Source organism: Malaclemys terrapin, chromosome 5, assembly GCF_027887155.1.
Source record: "Malaclemys terrapin pileata isolate rMalTer1 chromosome 5, rMalTer1.hap1, whole genome shotgun sequence".
NCBI lineage: Eukaryota > Metazoa > Chordata > Testudines > Emydidae > Malaclemys > Malaclemys terrapin.
In genome coordinates, this window is record NC_071509.1 from 70339801 (window position 1) to 70356146 (window position 16346).

The window sequence follows — 16346 nt, forward strand, 5'->3', positions numbered from 1 at the left end:
GGTGCCATTAGTTTTCAAAGCACTTTACAAACACTACAATGAACGCACACATTAGAAGAGAAGGTTCATGAGTAGGAGTACTGAATTCAGGCAAATAGCTATGTCTGGTTGTACAGTGCTGGCTGAAGTTTGAGCAAGAGTGTGAAAATTCATAGGACATGGCAAAGGCAAAAGAAATTCCATCACTGCTAATTACTGGGAAAATGGCCAGTTTGAGCCTGGGGATTATTTCCATCAATGAAGGGCTACAGGTAAGGAAAAACAAAGAACCACATAGAAATAAAAGCAAGTTTTTGAGAACAGCGAGACCCTGCTAAATCACCATATCTAGCAGCATGTGGGACAGAGTAAACAATATTACTTTCACACACTTTTCTTAAAGTGAAGGTAGCTCATCACTGATCAAAAACTTATGTTCAGTTTTATATCAACCATGCCTCAGTGAGCATAGAGAGATGCTGCATTCTTCTCAGTTTTAAGATGCCATCTCACTTGTTTCTCCTCACAGCTCAGAAGACAAAGCAGAAAATTGCACGTCATCCAGAACTTCATTGTTCTCATAAGGATTCAGTGGAAATACAGGAGGTTTTGTGTTGTGTCATAGCTGTCACTCAATGTTGTAAACTTTACTAAAATATATACATTTAGATGCAAGTGCTATATATAAAGGTAACAATTCTTTAAATTAATGATCTTTATGCATTTTCCAGCCATGAGTTAGACTCATAGACTTTAAGCTCAGAAGGGACCATTATGATCATCTGGTCTGACCCCCTGCATGCTGCAGGCCACAAAACCTTTCCCTGGATTCTGCCGTTGAAGTCCCCAATCCTGTGTTTTAGTGACTTCAAGCGGCAGAGACCCTCCTGCTAGTGATCCCTGCCCCGTGCTGCGGAGGAAGGCGAAAAACCTCCAGAGGCTCAGCCAATCTACCCTGGAGGAAAATTCCTTCCCGACCCCAAATATGGCAATCAGTAAGACCCCGAGCATGTAGGCAAGAGTCTCTAGTCTGACCCCTGTTGGCCATTATACTATTTACGTACCATTGCTTGGTTTTCCTTGGCTACTATGTTTTACCATTAAACCATTCCCTCCATAAACTTATCTAACTTAATCTTAAAACCAGACAGGTCCGTCGCCCCCACCGTTTCCCTCGGAAGGCCGTTCCAATATTTCACCCCTCTGACGGTCAGAAACCTTCGTCTAATTTCAAGCCTGAACTTCCCCATGGCCAGTTTATATCCATTTGATCTCGTGTCCACATTAGTACTAAGCTGGAATAATTCCTCTCCCTCCCTTGTATTTATCCCTCTGATATATTTAAAGATAGCAATCATATCCCCCCCTCAGCCTTCGTTTTGTCAGACTAAACAACCCAAGCTCCTCTAGTCTTCTTTCATACGACAGGTTTTCCATTCCTCTGATCATCCTAGTCGCCCTTCTCTGCACCCGTTCCAGTTTGAGTTCATCTTTTTTAAACATGGGAGACCAGAACTGTACACAGTATTCCAAATGAGGTCTCACCAGTTAATGCAGACCTCACCGGAGCAAGACACAGTATGTTTATTAAATAATATTGAAACACATCATGAGTTCCTCAGCCTTCCTTTCTCCAATGCAATTTCTAGGTAGTAGCATATGTAGATCAATAGAGAATCATTGTTCAAAGAAACAGAAGTTTTCCATTATAAATGATGATAGTCTTTCCATCTTCATGTGGATATTTGAGCACTAAATAGCTGCCATCATTTTTATATAGTAGCATGATGGTCCTGAGGCTTAGCAGTGCATATCCCAGAGGTGAAGAAACTAGAGATCTCAAAAAACCCTCTATTAAGATCTTTGCATACCAGAATTCTAAAAGAAAACACAAGTGCAGCCATTTATACTTATGACTAATAACAACTACAAGTGTCACTGCTATTCAGGAAGCCAAGAGCAATTCTATTATGACCCTTCTGTTTGGAGCAACTATGTTTAGAATTTATCACAGCAAAATTTTATACTATATAGAAACCATGTTGTGGTGTGATGATTTCAAAACACATTTCACACACTAATATTTAGCATACTTCTATAATTGAGAAAAAAAACCAATATTTTTTAATAACTTTAAATATATGTAGGTAAACCCAAACTATTATTAGGTACAAATAACTCACTAAATAAGTTACAAACACACACACGAACGCTTGAACAACAGTATTAATAATATTTATTTAAAATACTTTTGCTGAGGAAATCTCATTTTAGAGGAAGTTGTTTTTCAGTGAGTCAGCAAGACCATGAAAAATAAAATCAGAGACAAGTTCTCTGAAAAAAAAGTTACAAAGAAAGCTTCTGCATGTCAAAAACAGTCTTTAGATCTGCAACTTGAGTATTAGTCCCATTTTTTCCATCCTAGTGAACACCACTGTCCATCTTTAGATCTGGTTTGTTCTTGTCATTCTTCACTGAGTAGATGAAATATGTTAAGGTATCCTTTTCATTCACTGGAATAGTCCTGAAATGGCAACCAATTATCTATAAAGAGAAAGTTTAAGGAAATTAAATAGCCATTTGGTTATATACAATCAACAAGTTCACATTTTGTAGATAAGGGAACTAAAATTCAGAATTAACAGAGAGTTGACATCTATTTCTTTTTTAAAGATTTGATCAAACAGATCAATACTTTGCCTCCATCCAACAGTCTGGATCACACAAGGATTACGCATTGAATCATTTCAGTACTCTAAAGCAGGCCTGCGCGGCCCGCGGGCCACATGCGGCCCACATGGGCCCACTGTGCAGCCCGCATGGGCCCACTGTGCAGCCCGCGGGCAAGCGGTGGGGGGCGGTTTCCGGGTTCACCCCCTGCCCAGGGGGCCCGACCTCACAGCCCCGCGCGCCGTGCTCTGACTGCCCTGACAGTCAGAAGCACGGCTGCCGGGTTCGCCCCCTGCCGGGGCAGGGGGGCCCGACCTCTTCCCCCCCCCCCGGCGGGGCTGAGGTCGCCATCCCCCCGCACACGCCTCTCCGTCTACCGCTCCTCCTGCCTGGCGTCCAGCTTCACTTCCGGGGCTGCCGAGGCGGGAAGCGCTGGGCATGAGGCAGAGCCGGTAAGTCCGAGCGAGGGGAGAGGCACCCGGCCTGGGCTCAAGCCGCAGCTCATGGGGGCTGGGGTCAGGGGGATGTCCAGCTCAGAGGGGCTGGGCTCGGAGCTGAGGTCAGGGCTGGGGGGGGATGGGGTCAGGGGGGTGTCTGGCTCGGAGCTGGGGATCAGGGCTGCTGGGGGATGGGGTCGGGGGGTGCTTAGCTCGGAGGGGCTGGACTCGGAGCTAGGGGTCAGGGGGTGTCCGGCTCAGAGGGGCTGGCGGTCAGGGGCGTGTCCGGCTCAGAGGGGCTGGACTCGGAGCTGGGGGTCAGGGCTGCTGGGGGATGGGGTCGGGGGCTGCTCAGCTCACAGGAGCTGGGCTCTGAGCTAGGGGTCAGGGCTGCGGGGGGATGGGGTCGGGGGGGGTGTCTGGCTCAGAGGGGTGTCTGGTTCAGAGGGGCTGTGCTCGGAGCTGGAGGTCAGGGCTGCTGGGGGATGGGGTCGAGGGATGCTTAGCGCAGAGGGACTGGGCTCGGAGCTAGGGGTCAGGGCTGGGGGGGACGGGGTTCGGTGGGGCTGGGTGGCGCTGGGAGGGGAGGGGGGCCTGTTTCAGCACGGCCGGGGGGTTTCAGCCCTCAGCTATTTTCTTCGGAGTAATATGGCCCTCGCCGCTTTACGAGTTGTGCAGGCCTGCTCTAAAGTATGAATTGCAGCAGATTGACCCAATCCAGCGAAATCCATGGCTTTCTCAGCTACACAAAGCTGACCTTTCAGAAGAGAGGTAAGAGTCCACAAAAGGTACTCGGGAGTGTGTATAGTGCTTGACTGTAGAATATAATAGTAGAAATGGGAAATCCAGGATCATTATTATATTGGAAGGGTCCTGCACTTGATCATTTTTGGAGGGGTTAATGAGCTTGTCCATGGGTTTTTTAACCTGATTATAAAGAGGAAGACGTAATAACTGAGCAGTCAGCAAGGGTGAAGTTCAGCTTTGGTCACAGCCATTTAAACTGGTCACATTTTTCAAAAAAGGCTCCTACCTCACTTAATTGCTTTTGAATATTTTTTTTTTTTTTCCCTTTATGAATTTAAGACTGTTGGTTACAAGATGTATCTAAGTACGGAGCAGTGGTAGAAACAATTCCCCCTGCCAGTTACTGTGGATTTGTAATATCACTCTCTCCCTTGTTGCTGTGAAAAATGCCTATACATGCCGGGGAGGAGGAGGAGAAAATGACTACACAAAGTTTAGTCAAAGGCACAAAGTAAACCAAAAAAATGCCTCTTAATCTTTTACTTACAGTAATCTTAACAGTTACTTGTGAAGACAGTAAATTAATCATTTAGAGAGGTGATGTTTAAGTGACAGTGTACCTTTAAAGTTCAATTCTAGCTGACTGACTAAAGCATCCATACTGCATTAGGACATCTGGGGACTCAATGAACATGCTCAGAATTTCCTGGCATCATTCCCAAGAACCAAGTTTGCTATAAATGGTGATCAGCTGGGGAAATCACAGATGACACCTCTGGAAAGAAGGTGGTTCTAAAACACTGAATCTGGCACTTCATGGCCACTGGAGAAGCAACAAAAGCTAGTTTTAGCCCGCACTGTTCTTCCCAGAAGTCTGGCAATACAGAACAGTACAAGTTGGTTGTAGACTAGCCAGAGTTTTATAGTAGCTTATAGTTTTATTCTTCCTGTTATAAAGTATTTTATGATATGCAACTAAATCAGTTCTTTCAACTCACATTTCTTCCAATTTAATAAGTGCTCATACTTTGTCTGAAGTTGCATACAAAGAGAATATACAGTGCTGATTTTAAACTCATATTTGCAGTTGCAAAAATGTTGGCAACATACTGTTCTTTTACAGACCAGCCTCTTGCATACATTTAAGAATTTTGGCTTTAATCCACACTGATTGGTGGAAAGATCTACAAAATGCCTACACATCAATGCAATTCACCATAACATTTCATAAAACTAGACACAACACAATGAAGATTCAGATAGCATTCCAGATCTGTGTGTTTGCAATGCAAAAAGGAGTCCATTTTTTTTTAAAGTAAAAGCTTTGCCACATTTTAAATGATTTGTTTTGACTAGAATACTGATCTTTTACCAAGTAAATTATATTTTCAGAAGACCGAAATTTGCAAACATGCTAGCATTCTGTTGTACTTACAGATACTTCTGTATTTTTGTGGCTCTTAGTTTTGCAAGTTTCCACACTTACAAGAAGAGACATGAAATCGGATGCCTAGATTTCACATTAAGTTACTATTACTTGTGCCCATATTTCTATTAATTGTACTTTTAAACTATACTAGAACTTTACTGCAAAAATAAAAGACTTAATTCTGCCTTTAGCTGCAAAGGTGCAGTGTCATTGAAGCCTATAGTTTTGCAGTGATGTAACTGAGTGTAGATTTAGGCCAATTGTTTGTCTTAAACTACATGTTTCTGAATAGCAGTGTTGCAATTCTATAAACTACTTCAGGATTCTTTCCGAGTACATACTTCTAAACCTGACTTCCTTCCTTTAACCTGAGCTTTTACTTTTGATTTTCTTTCTTAACTGAGTGCTCTTGGCTCAGGAGTTGGGGACAGAAAGACCAGATAATTGAGGGGAAACTAGATAAATAACTTCATTTTATTTTCCAATCCAATCCACATGTTCTCTTTATGCAAAGAGAAGAGTTTGTGGCGCAGGATACAATCTGATTATAATGCAGTGGTATATTAACTATGGCAATTATAGATAACTTTTATAGTTGACTAAAGACAAGAATATGCTACTCATGCTAATACGTTGGTAAGGATCACATTTTCCAGAGCCACAAGTAATAGTAAATTACATTGTCTGCTACTGAACAGACATTCATACGTACTTCAACAAGCTGTGCTTTGTTAAGTCCTGGTCTGGTCTGTAACTTGAAGTGTCTTTTGTACCTTCGAAGTGTGTTTACTTGTAACTGATATAAGTCAACCTAGAAAGGAAGAAGAATATCATTAAAGTTAGCTGGGCTAAAGAGAGGATTAATTTGTTATTAATTGTAATGTACTTATGATTTAAAAGGTGAAGTAATAAACAAGTATGGAAATTAAGTTGAAGGCAGAAGCCTAGTTTCTCCACTTCTGGGATATGCATATGCTAAATATCATCCTGCTGACCCAGCCAGCCTTTAGTAGGCATTCAGCATAGAATAATGTTTTGAACTCATCTTCCCTCCTCTCCCCCAAAGACACTTAAAAGTAGAGTTAAGGCTTATTTCTTTGCTGAATGTCCACCACACCTTTTCTCCCTCTTAGGTGTGGAGAGTTGTATTTGGCACTAATTTGTGGGCTCAGCTCAGTTTCATTTTTTCATTCATAGTTTGACTTTAATATGACCAAGCAAAGGCATAATACTAGTCAATCATTAATGCAAGGTCAAGAACTGTGCTCACAGGATGCCTTATAGTAGTATTTCATTAGTCAAAACTTTGCAGACACGATGTACAAGAAATAGTACAGCTGTGCCATAACATCTGTGCAATAGGAAACTGAAAAAAAATAGCATGCTATAAGTTTCTTTAGTTTGGAGTGGCAGAAGAGAACAGTTGTTCATGATCTATGAATATATTGCCTCTACAGAGCCACAATGTAGTAGTTATGTGCATAGCCAGAGTCCCACAGAATTATTGTCCATCAGGAGTTAGCATCTCCTTAAGTCCTACATTTCATAGGCCATGGATATAAATACCCACACCTCGGCCCAGTGCTCCCTCAGTTTCTCTATTCCCAGAAGATCTATTTAGAGGGCACCACCTAGAGAACAAACATTACTATTAAGAAACCCCTTTTTCCTCTTTTCTGACTTGATCACCACACAGCCCCACTGTAGGAGATTAAGTAGCAGTAACCTCCCTGAGAAGATAGCAGGTCTTCTCAGTCAAACTAAGTGAAAATGATTGCAACACTGCCCTTCCAAAACCAACATCTTGATGTCATGAGAGCTGTGAAGTGATTAACTTAATACTATGAAGCAACCTTAATGATAGTTTTTAGGCTAAGTAGGCGAGCTCTTGCACACTTGGAAACTGGCCAAGCTTAGAATGGTGCCAGCCTCACAGCTCCTCCATAACCAAGGAATGGTGAAGAGGTGTGTCATTTGCCCCGTCTTCCCAGAATCAGATGCCTATGTGTTATATCTAGGGCCCTACCAAATTCACGGCAATGAAAAACATGTCACAGCCCATGAAATATGGTCTTTTGTGTGCTTTTACCCTATACTATACAGATTTCACAGATGAGACCAGCGTTTCTCAAATTGGGGGTCCTGACCCAAAAGGGAGTTGCAGGAGGGTTGCAAAGTTATTTTTTTTTTTTTTTTGGGGGGGGGGGGTTTGCAGTATTGCCACCCTTACTTGGCCGAACGCCCAGCTCTGCAGGCAGCAGCGCAATACCGTACCATGCTATCCTTACTTCTGCACTGCTACTGGCGGTGGCTCTGCCTTCAGAGCTGGGCTCCCGGCCAGAAGCCGCCGCTCTCCAGCTGCCCAGTTCTGAAGGCAGTTGCTGCCAGCAGCAGTGCAGAAGTAAGGGCAGTAGTACCCCAACCCCCCCCCCCCCACCCCCCCCCAATAACCTTGCGACTCCCCCACAACTCCTTTTTGGATCAGGACCCTTACAATTACAACACCATGAAATTTCAGATTTAAATATCTGAAATAATGAAATTTACCATTTTTAAAATCTTATGACTGTGAAACTAACCAAAATGGATCATGAATTTGGTAGGGCCCTAGTTATATCTGATTTGTCTAGGGGAGTCCCATTCCCCAAACCAGTATTTGATTTGAGAAGCCTTTACTCCACCTGAGTAGAAAGGCAGATTAAGCTTTCCACAAGGTTCCAGAAGCTAGCAGTGCTGGGGATACCTTTTCCATCAGTGAAAATGTGCAGAGGCCACTACAAAGAACTACTGGTCCTGAGAACTCAGGTGGAGGCCAAGGCATTCTAGGAGGACCCTTGATTTCGTATTCAAGAGGCCACTGATGTAACAAGTGGAAGAACATACAGCCACACACATCTAAGATGCATGATACCCATATGAGGAAAACCTGGGTAAGAAACTCTGGTGTTGTCAAGAGTTGACAACTGAGGCTCTTCAGATGTGTTCCTGACCTAGACTTCTTTTGGAAGTGCAGCTGCAGCAGTGTGGCAAGGGACTTGCTTTTTATGATCCAGAGAAATCCATAGCACAAGATCAGTTTCATCAAGAACTGCAGACTCCACAGGAAAACAAAAAAAATCAGTTTCTGAGTATATCAATTCTATGGTTCCATGAGCACTGTGGAGTCATCTATGCGATGCAGGGGTGTGGATGAAAAGGCAATTTTAGATAAAATTTTCTATTAACTGATGAATGGATCTTACAAAGAAGAGAAACAGGACTCAGCAAAAACGACAAAAGGGAGCTGCCCTCTTTCAGTCTAAGATCTTTGCCATACTACTAATGCCTGAAGACACTTTGGGTATGTCTACACTGCTATTAAACACCTGCAGCTGAACCATGTCAGCTGACTTGGGCTTGCGGGGCTCGTGCTATGGGCTGTTTAATTGCAGTACAGATGTTGGGGTCCGGTCTGGAACCTGGGCTCTGGGATTCTCCCCTGAGCCCGAATGTCTACACTGCAATTAAACAGCACTGTTTAAGTTAGGGCCAGCCACAGGAGTTTAATTGCAGTGTAGACATACCCCCTCAGGACATATGGATTGCCAACAACACTTGAAGGAGCAAGTTCTGAAGCAGGGTCTTAAAAGTGCTTTTGGGGGCCTTTTGGAGAAAGTCTCACAGGCATCACAGCCTCCAGCTGAGTGCACTTTCCCAGGTAATGCCCATCTGAAGGATAGACGGGGGAAAAAGGGAGGAGGTGTTGCCTTATATATTAATAATGTACACACTTGGACTGAGGTGGAGATGGACCTAGGAGATGGAAGTGTTGAAAGTCTCTGGGTTAGGCTAAAAGGGGTAAAAAACAAGGGTGATGCCATGCTAGGAGTCTACTACAGGCCACCTAACCAGGTGGAAGAGGTGGATGAGGCTTTTTTTAAACAACTAACAAAATCATCCAAAGCTCAAGATTTGGTGGTGATGGGGGACTTCAACTATCCAGATACACCTCTACCTCAATATAACGCTGTCCTCGGGAGCCAAAAAAATCTTACCGTGTTATAGGTGAAACCGCGTTATATTGAACTTGCTTTGATCCACCGGAGTGTGCAGCCCCGCCCCCCCGGAGCATTGCTTTACCGCATTATAGCCGAATTTGTGTTATATCGGGTCGCATTATATCGAGGTAGAGGTGTATATGTTGGGATAATAACACAGCAGAGCACAGACTATCCAATAAGTTCTTGGTAGGGCTGGCTCTAGGCACCAGCTTAACAAGCAGGTGCTTGGGGCGGCCAAGGGAGAGGGGCGGCACCTGCGGCAATTCGGGGGCGGCAGGTCCCTCACTCCCTCTAGGAGCGAAGGACCTGCTGCTGAACTGCTGCTGCTGATCGCGGCTTTTTTTTTTTGCTTGGGGCGGCAGAAATGCTGGAGCCAGCCCTGGTTCTTGGACTGCATTGCAGAAAACTTTTTATTTCAGAAGGTTGAAAAAGCTACTGCGGGAAGCTGTTCCAGATTTGATTTTAACAAACAGGGAGGAACTCATTGAGAATTTGAAAGTGGAAGGCAGCTTGGATGAAAGTGATCATGAAATCATAGAGTTCACAATTCTAAGGAAGAGTAGAAGGGAGTACAGGAAAATAGAGACAACGGATTTCAGGAAGGCAGATTCTGGTAAGCTCAGAGAGCTGATAGGTAAGGTCCCATGGGAATCAAGGAAAAACAACTGAGGAGAGTTGGCAGTATTTCAAAAGGATACTATTAAGGGCCCAAAAGCAAGCTATTCCCTGGGTAGGAAAGAAAGAAAATGTGGCAAAAGACCAGCTTGGCTTAACCACAAGATCTTGCATGATCTAAAAAAATATAAAGGAGTCATATAAAAAATGGAAACTTGGACAAATTACAAAGGATGAATATAGGCAAACAACACAGGAATGCAGGGGCAAGATTAGAAAGGCAAAGGCACAAAATTAGCTCAAACTAGCTACAGGAATAAAGGGAAACAAGATTACTTTTTATCAATACATTAGAAGCAAGAGGAAGATCAAGGGCAGGGTAGGCCCACTGCTCAGTGAGGAGGGAGAAACAGTAACAGGAAACTTGGAAATGGCAGAGATGCTTAATGACGTCTTTGTTTCAGTCTTCACCGAGAAGTCTGAAGGAATGCCTAACATAGTGAATGCTAATGGAAAGCGGTTAGGTTTGGAAGATAAAATAAAAAAAGAACAAGTTAAAAATCACTTAGAAAAGTTAGATGGCTGCAAGTCACCAGGGCCTGATGAAATGCATCCTAGAATACTCAAGGATCTAATAGAGGAGGTATCTGAGCCTCTAGCTATTATCTTTGGAAAATTATGGGAGACAGGAGAGATTCCAGAAAACTGGAAAAGGGCAAATATAGTACCCATCTATAAAAAGGGAAATAAAAACAACCCAGGAAAGTACAGACCAGTTAGTTTAACTTCTGTGCCAGGGAAGATAATGGAGCAAGTAATTAAAGAAATAATCTGCAAACACTTGGAAGGTGGTAAGGTGATAGGGAATATCCAGCATGGATTTGTAAAGAACAAATCATGTCAAACCAATCTGATAGCTTTCTTTGATAGGATAACAAGTCTTGTGGATAAGGGAGAAGCGGTGGATGTGGTATACCTAGACCAGGGGTCTCAAACACACGGCCCGCAGGGTTCTTCCCTGCGGCCTGCCAGCTCCCCGCTGCCCGCCCCGGGCCGGATCCGGCCCCTCAGGGCTTTGAATCCGGCCTGCGGATTTGCCAACCCCATGGTGTTGAGGGCCCCGCACTGCTCCGGGAAGCGTCCCTGTGGCCCTGGGGAGAGGGGGCGCAGAGAGCTCCGTGAACTGCTGTTGCCTGTGGTTACCTCCCCTGAAACTCCCATTGGCCGGGAACGGGGAACCGCGGCCAATGGGAGCTTCGGGGGAGGTACCTGTAGGCAAGAGCAGCGCAGGGAGCTCTCTGCTCCCCCTCCCCTCTGGGCCGCAGGGACACGGTGCCCGCCTCTTCCTGGAGTGGAGTGGCACGGGGCTGGGGCCAGCAGGGAGCCTACCCTGACCCCGATGCGCACCCCTGCCACCCCAGAGCCGCTCCAGGTAACCGGCGCTGGGCCAGAACCCAAACCCCTCCTGCACCACAACTCCCTGCCCTGAGCCTCCTGCCTGCACCCCAACCTCCTGCCACACCCCGCACTCCCTCCTGCACCCCAACCCCCTGCCCTGAGGCCCCACCACACCCCATGACCCTCCTGCACCCCAACCCCCTGCCCTGAGCCCCCTGCTGCACCCCGCAGGCAGGGGCAGGGGTGGAATGGGGGGGCAGGGCCAGGGACAGCGGGAGGCGGGTGATGCAGCCCTCGGGCCAACGTACGAGTCCTCATGTGGCCCTCCTGGTGATTCGAGTTTGAGACCCCTGACTAGACTTTAGTAAGGCATTTGATATGGTCTCACATGATATTCTTGTCAATAAACTAGGCAAATTAACTTAGATTGGGCTACTATAAGGTGGGTGCATAACGGGCTGGATAACCATACTCAGAGAGTAGTTATTAATGGTTCCCAATCCTGCTGGAAAGGTATAACAAGTGGGGTTCTGCAGGGGTCTGTTCTGGGACTGGCTCTGTTCAGTAACTTCATCAACGACTTAGATATTGGCATAGAAAGTACGCTTATTAAGTTTGCAGATGATACCAAACTGGGAGGGATTGCAACTGCTTTGGAGAATAGGGTCATAATTCAAAATGATCTGGACAAGTTGGAGAAATGGTCTGAGGTAAACAAGATGAAGTTTAATAAAGAGAAATGCAAAGTGCTCCACTTAGGAAGGAACAATCAGTTTCACACATACAGAATGGGAAGAGACTGTCTAGGAAAGAGTACGGCAGAAAGGGATCTAGGGGTTATAGTGGACCACAAGCTAAATACGAGTCGACAGTGTGATGCTGTTGCAAAAAAAGCAAACATGATTCTGGGATGCATTAACAGGTGTGTTGTGAGCAAGACACGAGAAGTCATTCTTCCACTCTACTCTGCGTTAGGCCTCAACTGGAGTATTGTGTCCAGTTCTGGGCACCGCATTTCAAGAAAGAGGTGGAGAAATTGGGGAGGGTCCAGAGAAGAGCAACAAGAATGATTAAAGGTCTAGAGAACATGACCTATGAAGGAAGGCTGAAAGAATTGGGTTTGTTTAGTTTGGAAAAGAGAAGACTGAGAGGGGATATGATAGCAGTTTTCAGGTATCTAAAAGGGTGTCATACACAGAAGGGAGAAAACTTGTTCATTTTAGCCTCTAAGGATAGAGCAAGATGCAATGGACTTAAACTGCAGCAAGGGGGGTTTAGGTTGGACATTAGGAAAAAGTTCCTAACTGTCAGGGTGGCTAAACACTGGAATAAATTGCCTAGGGAGGTTGTGGAATCTCCATCTCTGGAGATATTTAAGAGTAGGTTAGATAAATGTCTATCAGGGATGGTCTAGACAGTATTTGGTCCTGCCATGAGGGCAGGGGACTGAACTCGATGACCTCTAGAGGTCCCTTCCAGCCCTAGAATCTGTGAATCTATTAAATGAAGAACATAGCAAGTCAAGATGAATGCCTTTTAAACTCCATTTTCCTACATTAATCTGCCATCCTCTGCAATGTTAGAAATCACGGGAATTAAGTATGCCCTCTAACTGCCAATTCCTACTCAAAAATAGTTCTGCTACTACATGGCTAAGCACATGGCTCCTACACTGGGAATCTGTGGAGAAAATGTCATGAAGGAGAAATCTTTATCAAAGTTAAAATTGGTATAGATATAATTCCAACTTTCCTTTCTGGGAAAAATACTGTGTGTAAAACAAAATGAAAACATATCTATCAATTAGATTATATATTTTAATATCTTAGAATATATAATTATATTACAACTAATACAGAAATATTAACATATTACATAAATATTAATGAAGTGCGTGAAACAGGAGCTCTCTCCCGCCCCTTGAACAAATTAACATTGGAAAAAATTGCATTAACACAGACTTAGTAGCAATCAAGAACAAGCTTTACATGAAAATAGCCAGGACAACTATTCAGCTACCTCTGGAGTGTCGATGTCTTGCACTGGTGAGTCACCATCATCATCACTGCCTTTTCTCTTTCTTCTGTTTCGCACACTCTGAATTAAGTTTTTGTGGAAGTCACAAATATAAAGATGTCTTGCCTAAAAAAGTAGCAATGTATGTTTTAAACACAATTCCACACTAGTCTAACATCCAGGAAATACATGATAATGCAAATTACACGTTGCAGTAATTTACCATGAAGTATATCCATCAAGAGGTTCTGGTGACATTAACTAGAGTTTAAGAATTCTGCTTCTACCAGAACCCACAAGATAAAATTTGGTATGCTAGAACTTACTGCATCCCATTTGGCCTAGAAAACTCCTTGTATCACTGTACTGCTGCAGTGAGTCAATTCAAAATTGGTATTAACAGGCTGTAGAGAGAGCCAAGTACAGCCCTCTGACATTACTCATCAGAATGCAGGGAATGGGGTATGAAAATTACTTTGCAGTTCTGTTAAATGGACAAAAAAGCAAGATTTCAGCAGTCTCACTTTCCTTAGTTTTACTTCCACCGTCCATGAAAAGTCATTGTAAATAAAGGACTTACACATCTATTTTTTTTTTAATTTCCTTTTTCTAGGAATTAGCTCATTTTGAGGTTAAGTGCCTAAATACTTGAAAAAATCTGGCAAGAAGTTCTTTTATAGAGGAAATATATACATACACATAGGGCTAATGTGCACCAGTAGCTCCCACTGGCTTCAACTGGAGCTGTGGGGGTGGGAATCAAGCACTCAGAAAGTTAAATTTGGGATGATAAAAACAAATTGGAGGCCTAAATGAAATTTCTTTACATATATATAAACCGAAACATTGGAGTCCTAAGCTTTTCCTTTTGTTAATGCAAAAGAGCTTTCTTTGCCCATTTAGAGTTCGCTTAAGTTTACTTCACAAGAGCTCTCTCATAAACCATGATTCAAAGAGAAAGCTCCCAACCGCCAACAGAAGCACAAATACAAATTAGCAACCATTTTTCCCATGAGTTTACACAATCTCTTGAGGGTGGTAACTGTAACAAGCATATTAGAAGCCCCTTTTTGGGCCAGCATCTCTTAACACTTCTGCTGTGTCAAGTAAAAATAAATCGCCTTTTCAAATACTCGTGCATTTCAGTATTCATTAGGGAAGGAAGCCGGCAGACATTTGCTCTGCAGATTAACACTGCTCCGAATCTTAGAAATCTATCTGTTACCAAAGGGTGTTTCTTTCTCAGCAGACTGGGGAAGGGAGACGGGGGCTTGTCCTGCCTGCGCACAGTGACACAAGCTTGTGGCGATTTCTCGTACAGAGGAGCACTACGAAGAGCCTGATGGCTGCCAAGCGGAAGACACGGTGGCAAAGAGAGACGCGCAGCATTACAACACGCGGCGGAGCGGCCAAGTGTGCTGCCCTCACTAGAGTCAGCCACACAAACGTGCAGAGTCCCTGCTCTGGAAGGGCGGCGGGGGGGGACGTGCAGCCCCCAGCTTCTCCTGCAGTAGGGGGGCAGCCGGACAAACAGCTTCCCTCTGGAATACCAGCCTGACTTTTCCGGAGGGAGAAGAAGGGAAGAGGAAGAAAAAGCAGGAGTCTCTTTCCCCTCCTCCCCCATTACACTGAGCAGAAGCAGTTTAAGCTTCACTCACTCTTCCAGCGTCAGCCGACCGTACCAAGGGCAAAGCCCAACACCGTTTAACACAGAAGTCTCACTCGCTGCGGCGCGGAAGGGGGAAGTAGTTTAAGCCTTTGTGGGGATGACTCTTGAGGCTGGAGTAAGGCTCCGGAGAGGGGGTGAGCTATTGTGCAGTGCGCCCTGGGCGGAGAGCTGCAACGCGGCGCCTCAAACACATTGTCCCGTCAATAGCGATAACAGAAGCCCCAAGGCGCTTCCCCGATACCCCCACACGGGAGGGCTCCCACCAGCCGCGGATCTCCTTGCCTTGGGGGCACTCGGGGCCGGTGACCCCGCAGGAGTAGCCGTGATCGCCTGCCACGATGAGCGCACTGCAGGAAGAGAGGGGACTCACTCACCGGCCGGCCCTGACTGCCCCTTACGCCCGGCCCCGGGCACCCTCCCTCTGCCCCAGAGGCGCGCAGCGGCAGCGGACTTGGGGAGGGGGATTCCCGTCACTTACGCTCTTGTCCAGCTCGATCTTCACCTTCTTCTGTGAGATGCTCTTCTGGATCCTCTTGCTGAAGCTGGCGTTACCGGCGGCTCGGCTGCACCTCTCACCTTCCTCTCGCAGGCAGCACAGCTGCCCAGCCCCAGGGCCAGCACCACCGGGGGGCCCTGCGGAACCGGCGGCGGCGGCGGCACCTGCGGCAGCGCCAGGACCTAACCCCGGCGCCGGCACCTCCACGGTGGCGGCTGCATTGGCCACAACAGCAGCAACGACGGTGGCGGCGACAGCATCCCCCCCTCTCTGGGTCACCTCTTCGGGGGCGAACCCGTTCATTGCCCCAGCAGTGTCCTGATCCCAGCAGAGGAAGCCACCGACCCGCCCGGGCTCCTCACCCGCCTGCGCCGCCCCTTTGTCCGGCAGAGGAGCAGGATCCGTCCCTGCCGCCCGGACTGAATCAAACTTCCCCGCTGTCTGTGCGCTTGGCTGCAAGGGAGGGATTTAAACCTGCCCCATCAGCAGCCGCCCCTGAGAGAGGCAGCGTCCCCTGCAGGGGGCACGATCCTCCCCTTGAGGGTCACCTCCGTCCCCCTGGCTCCCGGCAGACAGAGCCCCCGCAACAGGGGGCACAACCCCTCCCCCAAGGGCAAACAAGGGCTCCTTCAAGGGGCACAGCGAGATCTCCGCTCGGCCCCCCTCCACTCGAGTCGGGGCCCGAGGCTGCTGGGGGACTCCCTGCGGCGGCCAAGCGCCTCACTCTGTAAAAGCCACGTCCATCCCCCGGGTCACCCCGCTTCCTCCTTCCCCCACTGTCATGTGGGGACTTTTCAGCTGTTTCCTATGTAACAACAGCAGCACCCAGCCTGCGGCTCCGCTCCGCAAT

At 46.0% G+C, this 16346-nt stretch overlaps 1 protein-coding gene across 2 annotated transcripts; it reads right to left on the reverse strand.

Moving 5' to 3' along the window:
* Nucleotides 1-2198: 2198 nt before the first annotated feature.
* Nucleotides 2199-16346, reverse strand: SAP30 (Sin3A associated protein 30). 2 transcript variants are annotated; one of them, XM_054031045.1, is made up of 4 exons: nucleotides 15479-16346; nucleotides 13335-13457; nucleotides 5975-6073; nucleotides 2199-2523 (listed from the first exon to the last, which is right to left on the reverse strand). In XM_054031045.1, exons 1-4 carry the CDS (start codon nucleotides 15797-15799, stop codon nucleotides 2401-2403), a joined length of 666 nt encoding a protein of 221 aa, XP_053887020.1. In that variant the 5' UTR covers nucleotides 15800-16346; the 3' UTR covers nucleotides 2199-2400. The 2 variants fall into 2 exon arrangements, with proteins under 2 accessions (XP_053887020.1, XP_053887019.1); XM_054031044.1 differs by lacking the exon at nucleotides 15479-16346 and adding an exon at nucleotides 14557-14980.

Excerpts from the sequence above, each read along its gene's own strand:
- SAP30 (XM_054031044.1), bottom strand. The coding sequence starts at position 14,955 with ATGGGGGAGGAGGGGAAAGAGACTCCTGCTTTTTCTTCCTCTTCCCTT. Across the intron at positions 13,458-14,556 it reads TGAGAAAGAAACACCCTTTG|GCAAGACATCTTTATATTTG; the intron begins GTAACAGATAGA and ends CTACTTTTTTAG. Across the intron at positions 2,524-5,974 it reads ACAAAGCACAGCTTGTTGAA|ATAATTGGTTGCCATTTCAG; the intron begins GTACGTATGAAT and ends TTCTCTTTATAG.